At 38.3% G+C, this 15,215-nt stretch overlaps 1 protein-coding gene across 2 annotated transcripts; it reads right to left on the bottom strand.

Annotated features, from left to right (window-relative positions):
- Positions 1 to 5,243: 5,243 nt before the first annotated feature.
- LOC105917755 (vascular cell adhesion protein 1-like) lies at positions 5,244 to 13,235 on the bottom strand. Of its 2 annotated transcripts, XM_036135223.1 has the most exons (8): positions 13,132 to 13,235; positions 12,463 to 12,867; positions 11,259 to 11,576; positions 10,534 to 10,794; positions 10,172 to 10,456; positions 9,902 to 10,016; positions 8,134 to 8,200; positions 5,244 to 7,413 (listed from the first exon to the last, which is right to left on the bottom strand). In XM_036135223.1, the coding sequence occupies exons 1-8, from the start codon at positions 13,190 to 13,192 to the stop codon at positions 7,024 to 7,026; spliced, it is 1,902 nt and encodes a 633-aa protein (XP_035991116.1). In that variant the 5' UTR covers positions 13,193 to 13,235; the 3' UTR covers positions 5,244 to 7,023. The 2 variants fall into 2 exon arrangements, with proteins under 2 accessions (XP_035991116.1, XP_035991117.1); XM_036135224.1 differs by lacking the exon at positions 12,463 to 12,867.
- Between the last annotated feature and the right edge of the window lie 1,980 nt (positions 13,236 to 15,215).

The following is a 15,215-nucleotide window of genomic DNA, read 5'->3' as shown; positions in this document are numbered from 1 at the left end:
ATGATGCTATATGTATTCAAAAAGAGTGTGCAAACTTAGTCATCTGACCAAAATGGGTAGAGTAAGAAATGAGACAATACCAACTGTCAAAGCAGAGGTAACCAGTAGCCATGTTTTGGCCACACTTCCTTTATCAAAGTCTTGTATGACTGAGTTTTTTTTTTTGTTTCCCCATTTTCACGGCAGCTAAAACATGTTCTCAAGCTGCTTTGCTAGAGTTATGGTACCAGCACAGTTCTACACCGGGTTAATGACAAAGTAAGCAATGTGCCTGGTAGAATCCTCAGCTGTCTGTCGTATTTGAGATCCCGATGTTGGCTGATCCAATATCTTCAGTGAGAAACATCCCCACTGGGGGACAGTTTGGTCTCTATGATGAATGATGGAGGACAACGTTTAACACTGCAATTCAGATTCAGAACCCCTCCCACCTTAACAGTTGCATAATGATATGAGGTTTTGTTTTGTCTGTAGAAAACGATGCAGATTTTTAACGAGTTTATTTTACAGACATAAAAACAGAATAAAGAACAGATTGTGCATGTTAACTTACGTTTTTGGCAGCCAGTGAAAAGAGGGTAGTGAAATGAACGTAGGCAGGCAGTACAACAAGAAAAAAGGCCCCAATACAGAATGGGGGATTGAATTTAACCCATAATTGTGTCCCTAATCCAATTTAGGAGCTAACAAAAAAAAAAAAAAAACATAACTATGTGCATTAATTTTACTTGAGTCACTTGCATTTGTTTTATTGTAAGCTTATGTTTATTGTGACTAAGTGTTGTAATTGACTCTCTGTATGCTTCCTGTCTTGGCCTGTCTCTCTTGCAAAAGAGATTCTTTGATCTCAACAGGACAAACCTGGTTAAATAAAGGTTATGTTATTATTATTATTATTATTATTATGAGCTGAAAAAAGTGTTACAGGACTGTGAAATGAGTGTGACAATGTACACAGCAAAGAAAGTAGCAACAGCTGCATGACATTGGTGGATCAGTTTGTACGATGTGAAGGGGGTGGGGGGTGACCTTTGTCCTGCATAACTATGACTTTAAAGGAGCTACTGAACAAAGCTGTTCACAATGCAACTCTTTTTACAGGTGTGTCAAAAGAGTTGCATTGATCAGTTTTTCTCTAGCATGGTTCTCAGTGCCCACTGGCAGGCATGAAACCCCGAAACCGTGGTCCCACCACAACAATGGGCCCTGGGATCCAGGGTTGTCCCCTAATGTTTGGTTTTTGGGCTTGTTAGCACTATTGCGTCGCAATATTTTTAATCCATTGTCCCAGGACACACATTCAAAATTAGGAAGAAATTATTCAGAGTAACAATTAGTGACAATTATTCATTCAAATCCTTTTGACTTTCTGTTTGGAAAGGTTGAATCCCAAATACTTACAAAATTTGTAAGATAACTTGCAAATTTTGTAAGATAACTTTGTGCTGCCTGCTTTTAGTATGTTAAACCATTTCAATATATTTAATTCTCTACAAGCAAGCGTGGTTAACAACTTGTTTAGCTAATGACCTGTGCACATACTAGAAACTTCTGTGACCTCTTTGCTGTTGTGCCAATGACCACATCAGCCTAAATAAATTTAGCGTATGGCTCAAATTAAACCTGAAGTTGTTTGGTGGTATTCTCTGTTACAGGAAACTCAACAACCACTAAACAAAAAATAGCACAATAGCTGTATGATTCAGAATACTCAAGTGCTAAAATTCATGTACATGATTTGTACATGATGGCAATAGCTACTGTGGCCAGGGATAAGGTGGCTGCCTTCGGCATACAACACGAAAATAAAACATAATTTATAAAATAATTAGATATGTTACATGACTTGTGACAGCAAAATGCTATTTCTCTTTGCAACCATCCAGAAAAGACTCCCTTTTTGCATAGACTTGGATTCAGATAATTTCCTGAGACCACTACATGAACAGGAAAATTCATTGCCTTTTGTTTTTTAACAGTTTTTTTCATGTATAGCTTTAGGTCTCTTTCTATTTGCATGTACTGCAATGTCTGTTGAACATAGAGCATGTTTTTTTTTTTTTTTTTTTTTTTACTTGGCACAAAGAGATCATTTCCTGTTTTTTACAGACGATTTTGGACTCAGTGGCAGCACAAAAAAACAAGTGTGACTTTGTTTCTGTTTCTGTAGTGCAAGCTACAGCATTCATAATGTTAGATTAAAAACTATAAAATACAACTGAATTATGGAGGTGTCTTAATTATGAGATAACATGTAGACTAAGATAAAAAGAAAAACAATTTTAGAAGTGATTGGGTTTTAATATAGAAACCTGTCATTGGGTAAGGAACATATTTTAATGTGCATTCACCGTTGTGCTGTTTTTTGAAGAACTGTTCTGTCCTTATGCCTTGCCGTGCACATATTACATATCTCTAACTAACGTTACAGGTGATATTAGTATTGTTATGTTCAGCTGATAGGTTAAAGGTAGAACTTGAACTGTGTCTCTCTGTTTTTATTGCAGTCATGTTTCCTGTGACGTTAGACAAAGTGTTATCCCTTTCCACATATAAACGTCATTTTTCAATGTCACTGAAAGCCTAAACCAGGAGCAATGCAGGCAGTTGGCATGCGGCCCCTAAGTCAGTGGATAAATCAGTAATGTGAGCGTTTATATCTAACCAATGGAAGCATGCTACTTATTTTATTTAATTTTTTATTTATTTTGGATGAAACAATTATCTATTTTGTATCATTTTAAAATGTGACACTAAACTGATATTTTATGAGCATATGATACAAAGCTAAGATCTGACCAAAGTGGTCGAGAATCAGTACCTAAACTGAAGTGTAGGTCTTTACCATTATTTTCAATGTTATATTTCTAAAACAACTATCACATTAGACTTAATATAATTATACTGGCTTAAGTATAGATGGCAGGGTGTGGGAGTGGCAGCACATCTGGGTTAGTGGGGTGGGCTCTTGTTGGCTGGCCGGTTTGGATCGATGCTGATTCGCTTCGCAGGGCCTGGGTTCCATGGCCCTGTCTGGGGGGCGGGGTGCCCCTGGACCTCGGGTCTGTGAGTCCATGGCTAGATCGGCTCTGCTGTAGCTGGCTGCTAGTGGACCCTGAGGGCTTGTCGCCACAGCTCCTGGGGGCTTCGGCACTGTGGCTGCTGGGTGGTTTCCTGCTGGGACTCTCCTCTGCTCTTCCCTGGGATGGGGAGGCATCTATCCTTGTGTCAGTCCTTCTTGGGCTCCTTTGCTCTTTGGGCCCTTTCGGGCGTCTGGGTTTCTGGTGTCGCCAGTGTCTGCCTCAGCATTCTGGAGGGTGGGTCTTTGGCCCCTTACAACCACTACTGATCATTTGTCTTATGGAAAAACCTTTGCACTCTCACAAACATGTACGGGTGCTTGGATCCAGGTGCCTATAGATTCACTTTTATACATAAAAAAAACCCTATCATTAGCTTTGGTTATCACATATCTTGTGTTCAATAATACTATGTATTTTTCAGTGATGTTAATAAACAGTAAAACCAACTTTTTGTTGGTTTTACTGTTTTTCATATCTCTCTTTGCAGGTGTAGAAGCAGACTCTGAGGATGCTATCTTGTTCTCTCCTTTTCCTCTCCTCTAGTTTTGTCACCTCTTCGCCCTTTTAGCATTCTGTCTCATCTTTTTCTCTTCGTTTCCTTCACTTCTACCTTCCAGTTTTTGTGTCAATACAATGTGGAATAGTCCCAGAATAATTTCTAATAAAGTTCCTTGCACATATATTTGCCATAGTGCTATTAGAGACTGTGTAAAAGCATTTCCATTATTTTGTCAAAAATAATGTTTGGTCCACAACACACTAACTCACGCTGCTGTTATCAGCAACCTAAATAATGACAGAAAAACAAATTTCATACTCCAAAAATAATCATAGTCCAAACAAAAGTATAAGAACATTTTTAATAGCAACAATGCAATGATATGCATGTGATAGCTAAATAGTTTATGATTTTGCTCTTGCTAGTGCAAGTTTTGGTCAAAGCCACAGTTCTAGCTACAGCTCATTATGTTACAATAATAATCGATGCAAAAGTGTAAAGTGTATCAGTAATTTTACCTCTACCCATACACATCCATTCTTTTGTTGCTTAGTACATTTAATGTAAAACATACATCAGTCTGGTTGATTATCTTCAGATCATGAGGTTGTGCTTTTCAGAATTCACCAGTTTCACTTCATACTCCAGTTTGTCAGTATACTGTATCAGTATTGGGTCACTGTAGTCCCTCTTGTGGCAGGATGGCATATTACAAAAACTTATTTTTAAACTACCCTTACAAGCCTTTCAGGGATGATGAAAAAAGAAAATGCTTTCTTTAAGAAGTAGCCTCTTAAAATTTGTAACATTTTAACCTCCTGACACACAGTCCAGCCTATTAATACATTACTGTATTTTATTGATTTGTTTATTTATTCAATAAATGTGAAATCTAAAAATCTGTATTGACACATTGTTCAATAATATAATTTGATATAAAATTAGAATGATGAAGTAGACATAAGAAATTATTTTAATAATTAAGATTAATAAAAAAAATTGCCACTGTAATTTTGCTAGTAGCAGTGTGTCAGAAAAGCTCCCCTTTATTTCAACGGCCTGCGACAGACTGGCGACCTGTCCAGGGTATACCCCGCCTCTCGCCCATTGGATGCTGGAGATAGACATCAGCACCCTTCGTGACCCCACAAGGGACAAGCATGATGGAAAATAGATGGATGGATGAATTTCAACGGCAGGTCTAAAGTAGTTGTTTGTTTATTGTCCCAGATCTTACTACTGTGTTCTTTGCTAGGCTGGTCAGTGAGATCTTAATTCATAACACAGGATGGAGAATTTGCCCATCAGTGTCTCCACCTCTCGTCCTGTCAATCAGGAATATCCGTCTGATGTCCCATCACAGTTTTAAAGCAGTTCTCAATATTTAGATGTCTATAGTGCGACTGCAGATACTGATTAGTATCCCCTCCAGAAACCTTTTAAGATGTTTTAACAAAATCAATCCTAAACATTTTATACTGCCATCATTTATATGGTCACCAGCTTTTGAATAATTTATTATCCTTAAGTCATACAATTGCTTCAAACATGTGTCACGTCCTATCCTATGCAACCAAAGTACAGTACATTCATTTATAATATATATTATAGAATACAATGTATAGAATAAAAAAGAATAGTCCTTTGTGGTTCTGCAGTGGGGTAATTCAAGTTTATCAGCAGTAAATGAAGGAAAAAGTCCACAACGGAAAAAAACAAACAACATATGTACAAATATTAATAATGGCATGCATTAAACGAACTCTGGCAAATTATGACAGAACTGATGGGTCCAACACCATCCCCAGGTTGATGTCATACTAATGCCGATGCTGACTGGGAGCTCTGATGTCAAAACCTGCAAAGTGCGTCTGCATCACTCTCCCACTTCACCACCTGTACCCAAATGGAAGACCTTTGCATCTTCTGCATGTTCTTCCATTCATTTTATCCCAGCCTGTACCAACGGTTCACGTCACTCAACTAACTCTTCCCTGAAACCTTAAAAAGGTCTCACAGGAATTCTAAACAGGGTAATACTCATTAGATTCAGATGTCTTTAGAACCCTAGCTAGTCTGAGCTTTAACCCAAAACAGAGAAGGATGGAAAAGGGGGTTTAGTTCAAATCCGACAACAACAAACTCCTCCTTAGATTAAAAAATAAACAAACAAGTGCGCCCATCATTAAGGCGCAACACACCAGGGTGCTCATGAATTTTTTTTTTTTTTGCTTTTCTGCATGCTGTGCTATTCTGCGCATATATCAGTTATTATTATTGAATAAGATGCTTTAGATGTTTTTGGAAATGTTGTTTTCCAAAAATTGGAAAGATGTTGCCATCAAAGTTTTTTAAATTTTAACTATAAAGACGTAACACAATTTTACAAATTGAATCCATATTTCAGTGCCAGAAATATTCTTTCAGACATCATCGCATAACACAGATTTCAGGAACTCAAAAGGATATTTTAAAACCTTAAATCTTACCTATCCCATCTTAAATCTGGGAATTGCTCCTCTGAGTGACCTCTGGTCAGTGGTTCTGAGCCCAAACCAACTCATCTTCTTTTCCTCCTCCTATTCTACCTCTTTATTCCTCACCATGCAATGAGTTTTTAGGAAGGATCACTACATATCTTTAGCCTGGCCGGCCAGTCTTGGAAGCTGCCGCTAGAGCCCAATTTTGAGGTCAGGAAACAGGATAGAACCAATCTGATAACTACGAATGTGACTCAAAATCTAAGCAACAAGCTCTTGTTGAGTTTTTAAAAGATAATATCCAGTTCTTTCAGGACCTAATAAAGAGCATCATTAAAACATTGTTCCATTGCAGCCACCATCCTCACTGTTATGGTTACAGAAAAGCACTGCTGAATTATAGGTAAAGAGTGACACATCATAAAATCCCACCTCCCGTGCTATAATTGGTCCGGGAAGTTTTAGACCGGAGAGTCTGAGCCTGTCCAGACTGACGAGCCGTATAATGAATACACATATCATAAGTTAGTCTGGCTGGTCAGGCTAACATAAATATGGGTGGGATTCCTCTCAAAGGTCAAGGTCAGATTTATTTACAGTATATAGCACATTTTCAACATCTAATACTGCACAACATGCTTTACAAGCTAAATCAGCCAAAAATGCTAAAAGACTTGAAAGTCAAGCGACAAAGGTTAAAAAAGATCATAACAGAGCACAGGACAATAAATACAGTTAAAAATTACAGTTTTGACAAACAAAAAGACGGCCGAAAGGATAAAAGGCATGATAGTGAATAAGAAAAAAGAGAATCAAAACAAAATGAAAGGCAATTAGAACAGTTTAAATGGCTGCAAAATCAAAATTTTGGGGTTGTGTGCTGAGAGCCAGTTAAGGAAATTTGTATTAGAAGTGGTATTACATCACAGTTAGCTGTATTTGAACATAAAGCTGCCCACAGTTACTCATCTAAGATATCTTTCACAGTGGAGTAAACTGCATCCACTTCTCCCTGTTTCTCTGAGACACAATGTTTTATCTCCGCACAATGTTCTGTCATCAAATCCTCCTCTTTGCCCTCCATTGTCTCACTCGCCTCTTTACTATCATCTTTCCTTTGCTCTTTTGCTTCTGTTTGAATTTCGGCATATTCTGTCAATGTACTTCCCCGTTCCTTTGCTTCTTCTCTTTCCCTCCTTCTCCTCAGAACGGAGAAGTTGATGCTGGCATACTGTACATCTTTCGGACCGTTGCTCACGTCCGACGAACACCTCTCTGCAGCCACAGCTCCATTCTCAGCTGCCTCTTGGTCGTTGCTTTTGTCATTTTGAACTGCTTGACCGTCATTTATCTGTCAGGTAAAAGGAGGAACTGGATGTAAAAATAACACACAGCACTGACTTTGACTTTTGTCTTCAGACAGATGATAGAGAAGCTACTTCAATATTAGTGGCTCATTCATGAGTAGTTTGATACGTTGAATGACTCTCATTAATGCAACTTTACTGAGCAGATTTAACAGAAGACTAATCACACGTGCTGATCTGCAGCTGCTTTGAGTATCTGAGTCAAAGTAATATTTGTTTGTGTCCACCTTTTTATTCACCTAAAAAATAATGCCCATACCATAATGTCCGTACTATAAAACTGTTTAAGCATGCTTCCCTGTCCAATAATCCTAATCTAACTTTTGTTATAGAAATGATAACAGCCCTTTTAGAGTACATATTTAACCGCCATTGCAATTTGGACTATCATTGATTCATGATAGCATGTTGTTTTTTTCTACAAACCATAACAGAGTGGCTAGGTTTATGTTGAAATGCACAATGTTGATCTAAATTCAAAGCTGATCAAACATTCAAAAATGTAGTTTTTTTTAAAAAGGGGGATACATCAAGCATTGATATAAACTCTAATCTATAATGAACTGTAGTGTCCTGTGTGCATAGGACATAAGCCAGACTGTTATTTGTCAATAAACTCAGGCTTATAAATACCCTGAGTTTATTTTCAGAATATTTTGAGGTAAAAATGACATGATCACATCAGGTTAAACAAACATAGATACCATTGGACCATCTGGAGGAACCATCTTCAGAGTTTCATGCACATTGGCAGGGATCTTCAGTGGTTTTCTGTGGAGAAATATATTTTTACAGCAACAGCTTAATCGATGCAGACGCAGGTCAATTTGTTGGTACCTTCACAGCTTAATGAAACTAATCGTTTGTTGTTTATTTCACAGAGGAGCACCACAATACTTTGGACAAACCACATTATGTTTGTCATATTTCAATGTGTTTGAGCCTTAGTATCACAGAAGCCTTCCATCAGCCATATATACTGAAAGAGCCATATGTATTTAAAGACAACAAACATGATGTTGGGTTGTTTGTTACGATTGTGTGCACCGCAATGAACATGAACCAAATACGGCAACAGGGAGACTTGTCCTAGTATCTCAGTTTATAGATATCTATGTTAAAGGTCAAATCAACAAGAGTATCTCTGCATCACTGCTGAAAATATTTATTTGTTTACTATAATAAAATATAACATTTATGGGATGGTAAGTAACCTCCTCCAAGACATAAATGCAAGAGGAAGCGCAAACCCCGGCTGAATAATGATTGCGTTACTGGTATAAAAAGAGCCAAGAAAGCAATAAAAAACAATCCAATGAGTGGAGTTTGAATTATTGCAACTTTCAGGTTGCATTCTGAAACATTTTGGGTTCCAAGGAAATAGACCCGGATTGGGTCTGATTTGACAAAAAATAAGCCGGACTGCTATTTGTCACATAACCGAAATAATAAACCCCAGGATTTGTGGGATGACATCCTTTAGAGCTGTGGTCCTCAAATCTGGTCCTCAAAGGCCAGTGTCCTGCAACCTTTATTTGTCACTCTGCATCAACTCACCTGAGTCAAATAATCAGGTCATCGCCAGGACTCCTGGTATCTCGACTGCATACCGAGGAGCTTCTTCAGCCATTTGATTCAGGTGTGTTGGATAAAGGACACATCTAAAAGCTGCAGGCCCTGGGGGACCGGAATTGAGGACCACTGCTTTAGAGCAATCATCTGACCTGGTCCATCAAATTATCTCTGTGTTTACAGTGGAAGATTAAATATGCAAAGAAAAAAACAATCATTTGTACTTCACAAACATAAAGGGGAGTACGTTTTCTTTTGGGACTGCATGGGCTTCTAAATATGTGGTGGGCATAATGAATTCTCAAAACTAGTGATGCATTCTGGAGGAACAATCATACAGTGTCAGAAGCTGCCATACGCCATAAGTTCTCCAGTGGGAAAAATAACCTAAACATGCATCAGAAAATCATTTCAGTATGGCTGAGATTAAAGAAATGTTCTTAAACAACCCCCACAATCTCAGATTTTAATCCTACTAAAGGATAAATGCTCCTACAAAGGAACAGATAAATGCAGTTTGAAGATGCCACCCTTCAAATCTGAGACAGTTTTAGCGTTTTCTCTGGGAGAAGGGAACAAACTACTTCTTGGTGAAACCATACATCTTGTTTTAAGGAACAGAGATCGCCTGTTGGTGCTGATTACTGAAAAAGATTCTCCCATTTATTGTCTCTTTTTAAGTTTTATTTTTGATAACTTTTGGAAATATTCTACTAAAATAATGAAAGTGATTTTTGAATTGTGGTACAGATAAAAACAGGATGTGATTGAAGTTAATTATTTTAGAGACAGTGTAGTTCTTTGGTCTATTGTGGAAGAGTAACAATAACATTTTCTTCGTCTATGTAAAGATATTCACAAACATGACATTAAAATGACTAAAAAAGTACAACAATGTACCTGTTGCATTTTTGGGCCACGCAACAAATTATGGCTGAAAGCAGAACCCCAATCAGAAAGGCAACAATGACTTCCAGCCTGAAAACTGTTTTTGAAATCCTTTTGGACTGAATGTCTGTGAGGAGAAAACAGAAAGAAACCACGTTATTATAGATCATAGCATAACTGCACTGACTTGGTTACAATGGTCATAGCAAGAAAAGAGGTGATTAAAAAAATGTCAAAGCAGATGTCACATGTAGCAGAAGTGCTTCAGCTGTTAACAGGTACCTTCTTTTTCTAAGACATCTTGTTGGACGGTGAGGTTTTTTTGCGCTTCTCCGTTTTCATGGCTGCTAAAACATTCAACGCTGATATTCTGGTGTTGTTCCAGGGATATGGTGACAGTGGTGTTGACAGTGTGATTTGACACTGTGTTAATAACAGAGTACTTGCTGTGGTCCTTCAGCAGCGGCCATGTTATGGTGGGCAGAGGAAACCCCTTAGCGATACACACACAGGTCAGGAGCATTGACTGAAGCACACATCCAGAGCCTTCTAGGATCTCTGAAAACCCTAAAACCACACATGAATCAAGAGTGTAAGATAAACTATGATTTGACATGACTAAGAACATATTCAAGTTTACTCACAAGTCACTTTTACGTCAGCGGAAACAGACACCATGCTGCCCAGATGAATTGCTGTGCAGAAATATTGTCCAGAATCCTCAGCTGTCACATTTGAAACGACAAGCGTTGCCGATCCAGTGTCATTATGGAGGTGAATTCCACTTGGTGAATGCTTGGTCCACACGACAAGTGACTGAGGGAAACTGTCAATACTGCAAGTCAGATTCAGAGTATCTCCCTCCTTCACAGTTGTATTTCCAGTGATGTGAGGTTTTCTTTTATCTGTTGAGGACAAAATTGCATTTTAGCCAGTGCAGCTTTAAATTAGATCATACATCAACCTTTAGTGTTTAACAATGTTTGAAGGAAGCGGTGGCTCAGAGGCACAATGTTGGTTTTCAGCTAAATAAATCAGTTGTAGTGAATAAACAGGAAAGAGTGTGAAGTCATTTCTAGAAAATGGAAGAGTGTAAATTAAATTTTTCTTATTAAAACTCTTATGTATATACACAGGAAATGATATTGCTTTACCATATAAGTAGTCATAGATTTATATTACTGGCACAGTGTTTAACATGTGTAATGATTATTTTACACTTCAAGGAAAATGTTAATAGTGATTTGAACTGGTTTCACATTTATTCAACAAAATACAAGTTAAATATTCTGTAGCCTTTAGATTCCTTGGAGATCATAAATGAAACATTCCAGAAAACCAACAACCTTTCAAATATTGCCATACTCACAGTTTACTTTTAGAATCAAAGTCTCCTCAGTGGTTATGTCCCCTGTGAAGCTGACTTTACAGGTTATATTGCTGTTGTGGTGTTCAGCTGAAGGGATAAAGGTCAGAGTTGAGCTGTGTCTCTGTGTGACAGCAGTCAGGTTCTCAGTTCTTAACGCAGTGATGTTTCCTATCATAGATTCATTTTCTTCTTTTCCTCTCCACATCCAGGTGATTTTAGGAGGAGAACCGGAGCAGAGACCAGGAGCAGTGCAGGTCAGATTGGCCTGTTGTCCCTCAGTCAGTGGAGGATTAGTCACTGTGGGCCTCTGATTGAGATCTGATGGAGGATTCATGTGGAGATATTATTACTTATTTAAAAGTAGGATGGATCAAAAAACTTTTAAATATATTACAATGTGGCAATGGGAATGGGTTTCATTAGCTACTGATGCAGTTTCTACAGTCTGCCAACAGAGGTCACCAAAGGTTGCTTTTTATGAGTTGTTTAGGCACTGACTAAAACTCAGATAAAAATTAGGAATACATTGCAGATTATTACACATCACTGAATTAATAAACTTAAGTTGTTTTTGTTTTTTCTTTTCATACTTCAGTCTACTGTTCTCCAGTTTTGCATTGTATTACATTTAAATGACTGTCGTCATTTCAGCTTTTAACTTTTTGCTCTCTCTCTTTTTCTTCATAGTAGGTACACCTGGTCTGGCATTCTGTTAACTGTGACATCATCCAGGGAAGACGGCTCACCCGCTACTACCATCTAATGTAGAACAGATTACTAGATCAATGTGTGCTTCTGTGCTTTTTTGTCTCTCTTGTTGTGTCTCTCTGTCTTCTGTAACCCCAGTCGGTCGAGGCAGATGACCGTTCATACTGAGCCTGGTTCTGCCGGAGGTTTTCCTTCCCGTTAATGGGGAGTTTTTCTTTCCACTGTCGCTTCATGCTTGCTCAGTATGAGGGATTGCAGCAAAGCCATGTACAATGCAGACGACTCTCCCTGTGGCTCTACGGTTCCCCAGGAGTGAATGCTGCTTGTCGGGACTTTGATGCAATTAACTGGTTACCTTATATAGGACATTTTGACCAATCTGTATAATCTGACCCAATCTGTATAATATGATTGAACTTGATTTTGTAAAGTGCCTTGAGATGACATGTTTCATGATTTGGCGCTATATAAATAAAATTGAATTGAAATTGAATACCTTTAACAGAGACAGTTGTTCTTTGACCGAAGACAAATCCTTCCGCATTTCCATAGTAAAGACCATTTACTTTGAGCTCATATGATCCAGAATCAGATGTGGTGAGGTCATTGATCATGATGCTACAGTTTCTCTGGCCCACATCAGGATCCAACAGTGAAACCCGTCCTAAGAATTCAGATCGAACCTTGTTTCGGTTGTTGTGAAATATTATTTCAGATTCCCAACATTTCCATTTCCATGATTCACATTTGAACCACACGATATTTTTTGGTGTAAACGCATCAGGAGTGGTGAAGGAACATGGTATCACAACACAGAGTCCAGCCTCGGCTGTTACTTCTCCCTCATTAAAAGTAATGCAGAATTCCCTTGAACAGAACGGTCTTCCCAAGGCGGATTCAACTGTTAATGTGAAGGAAAACACCAAGCCAGTTATTATTTATTTTTTGTTAAAAACATAAATCATTTGCAAATGAAAGATGTTTTGTCGAACAGATAATTGCTGTTAGCGTTCTTATTCGCAAATTTGACAGGTAAAAATGAAAAAAAAATTCTTGATTGCATTTATCAGCACGATGACACTAGATTTGATTTGAAAGCTTAATATTCTCACAAACAAATGTTTTAAGCACTACATACTTAACGAGAAGAAAAGCCACCAGGTACCTGTATATGTGTTGAAAGCCATCAAAGAGAAAAGCACAGTTGTCCAGAAGAAGGTAAACATGATATAATTCTTCAGATTTTACTCTCCCATTTCACAGTGAAGCCTTCAGTGCTGCAGAGGCATTAAAAAAGCAGAAACGGAAAGACAAAAAGTCCAACATTGAGATGTCAACATATCGTAACAGAGGATGTGTGTTTCCCCACTCAGCTCATACCATTAGCACATTTTGACAAGGGGCAGGAAAAGCTCCCTTTTACATCATTTTCACCCATCTGCTAAATTAAGGCTGCCAAAGCTATGAAGACTTAAGGAACTTAATATTACAAAACAATGTATTGAACCAAAGTTACATGTTTTTGAACCTTTTCTATATGAATATATATGTATTTCAATGACATGTCCAGGGTGTACCCCACCTTTTGCCCATTTACAACTGGAGATAGACACCAGCACCCCCAACAGGGATAAAGTGTGTAGCAAAATGGATGGATGAATGTATTTAATTTGCCAGAACTTTCGTTCTTGAGGTTTCTCTGATTTTCTTCTGTTTTTCTAATTATTTCCTCTTTAAGCAACATCAGCATTTCAGGAAGATTGTTGCCACAGTCTTGAACAAAATACCGTTGTTCTGCAAGTATAGGCGCGGCACAGATTTCTTAATTTCCCACTATGCTCAATGTACATTTAAAAAACAATTGGTTGATGTTTATTTTTTGTTTTTATTGTTCTGAGAAATATTAAAGAGAAACATTCCAAATCAGGAAAACAAAACCCTTCAAGTCAAACATGTAAGGTCAGACAGAGAGATTTTCCATAGCCATGATTTATAATACTACTAAGAAAATGTTTATTTGTAGTTTTTGTGGTTTGTGTCATATTGAACCAATTGGCATGCACATTGATATGTTGTCTGTTTGTGAGGATGTTTCTTTACTGCTTGAATCCATACAGAAGAAGAGAAATTTATCAGGTTGTACTGCTGACAGCTCTCAGTCTTGCAAGCAGAAATGACTCAATTTGATTGTGATGCCATTCCCAGATCCGAGCAACCGCTTCTCTGACAAATTCGGTTTTCTCAGTTTGAGCGTGCTTGACAACAAGATTCCCATTTCTCACTGAGTTCAGTACAAAAGCTTCAGAAATGCTAAACACCAGGATGAAGAACTTATTTTTTGCCACACCTTAATCAATGATTTTTAAGTTGGCAAAACAATAACAAAACATGCAAACAAACAAAAAAAAACAAAAAAAAAAAAACAACCCTGGTTAAACAACGTTAAACAGCAGAAATTCTCCATTCATTAAAATAAGGTTTTGTGCATCCTGCGTGTCTGGAGTGATTGTGTGAAGGATTTGAGCTTTCTTTTTCTTTGACAGCAGCTCCCAAACTGCCAGCAGTCGACGCAATTCACTCATTTAAATGGGGCAGGCCAAATCTGTTTTGTGCGTCTTATCCACTGTGGACTCAATGCTTGATGATCAGGTGCAACTCGCCCACTTTTTGCTTTCATTTTTTTTTCTGTTGACACAATTGAGCAGTCATTATCTGGAATTGTTAGGTGACGTGACCTTGCAGGTAACTCAGGTCCTGTAATGTCCTAACCTGACCCTTGCCAGATTGATATCGCTCCGCCTAGCTTCACTCACATCCATCTTGGACCTCTCCCATAGAGAGTGATTTCTCCAACCAATTTTATTGTCCAGCCAATCAGGACGCAGGGCTGGAGTTTCATAGATGTGACGTAGTGGAGAAGCAACCGTGAGACTGTTTTGATTCAAACAATGGCGGCTCGCATCGAGGAAGCAAGCGTTAACATTGATGCTGCTATTTCTTCCATGTTGTCCAATCTACCTAATATTGTTTCATTAAAAGAACATCAGAGAACGGCTCTGAAGGCTTTTGTTAGTAGAAACGATGTTTTCGCCCTTCTCCTGACTGGATTTTGGCAAGTTTTGTTTTCCGGGGTGCGCCCATGGCGGAGCGGTTAGCACAAGCCATATTAGGAGGCCTTTAGTCCTCGACGCGGTCGGCCCGACCCACGGCTCTTTGCCGCCGGTCTTTCCTCCTTTTTCTGTCAGCTCA

This window comes from Fundulus heteroclitus, chromosome 3 (assembly GCF_011125445.2).
Source record: "Fundulus heteroclitus isolate FHET01 chromosome 3, MU-UCD_Fhet_4.1, whole genome shotgun sequence".
NCBI classification, from domain to species: Eukaryota; Metazoa; Chordata; class Actinopteri; order Cyprinodontiformes; family Fundulidae; genus Fundulus; species Fundulus heteroclitus.
Note: the sequence above shows the minus strand (reverse complement) of the source record. Positions and strands in the feature narration are given on the sequence as shown.

Coding starts and splice junctions, on each gene's coding strand:
- LOC105917755 (XM_036135223.1), bottom strand. CDS start 13,192: ATGTTTACCTTCTTCTGGACAACTGTGCTTTTCTCTTTGATGGCTTTC. Junction 10,795..11,258: donor TTTGATTCTAAAAGTAAACT/GTGAGTATGGCA, acceptor TGTCCTCAACAG/ATAAAAGAAAACCTCACATC. Junction 8,201..9,901: donor GTGGCCCAAAAATGCAACAG/GTACATTGTTGT, acceptor ATTTCTCCACAG/AAAACCACTGAAGATCCCTG.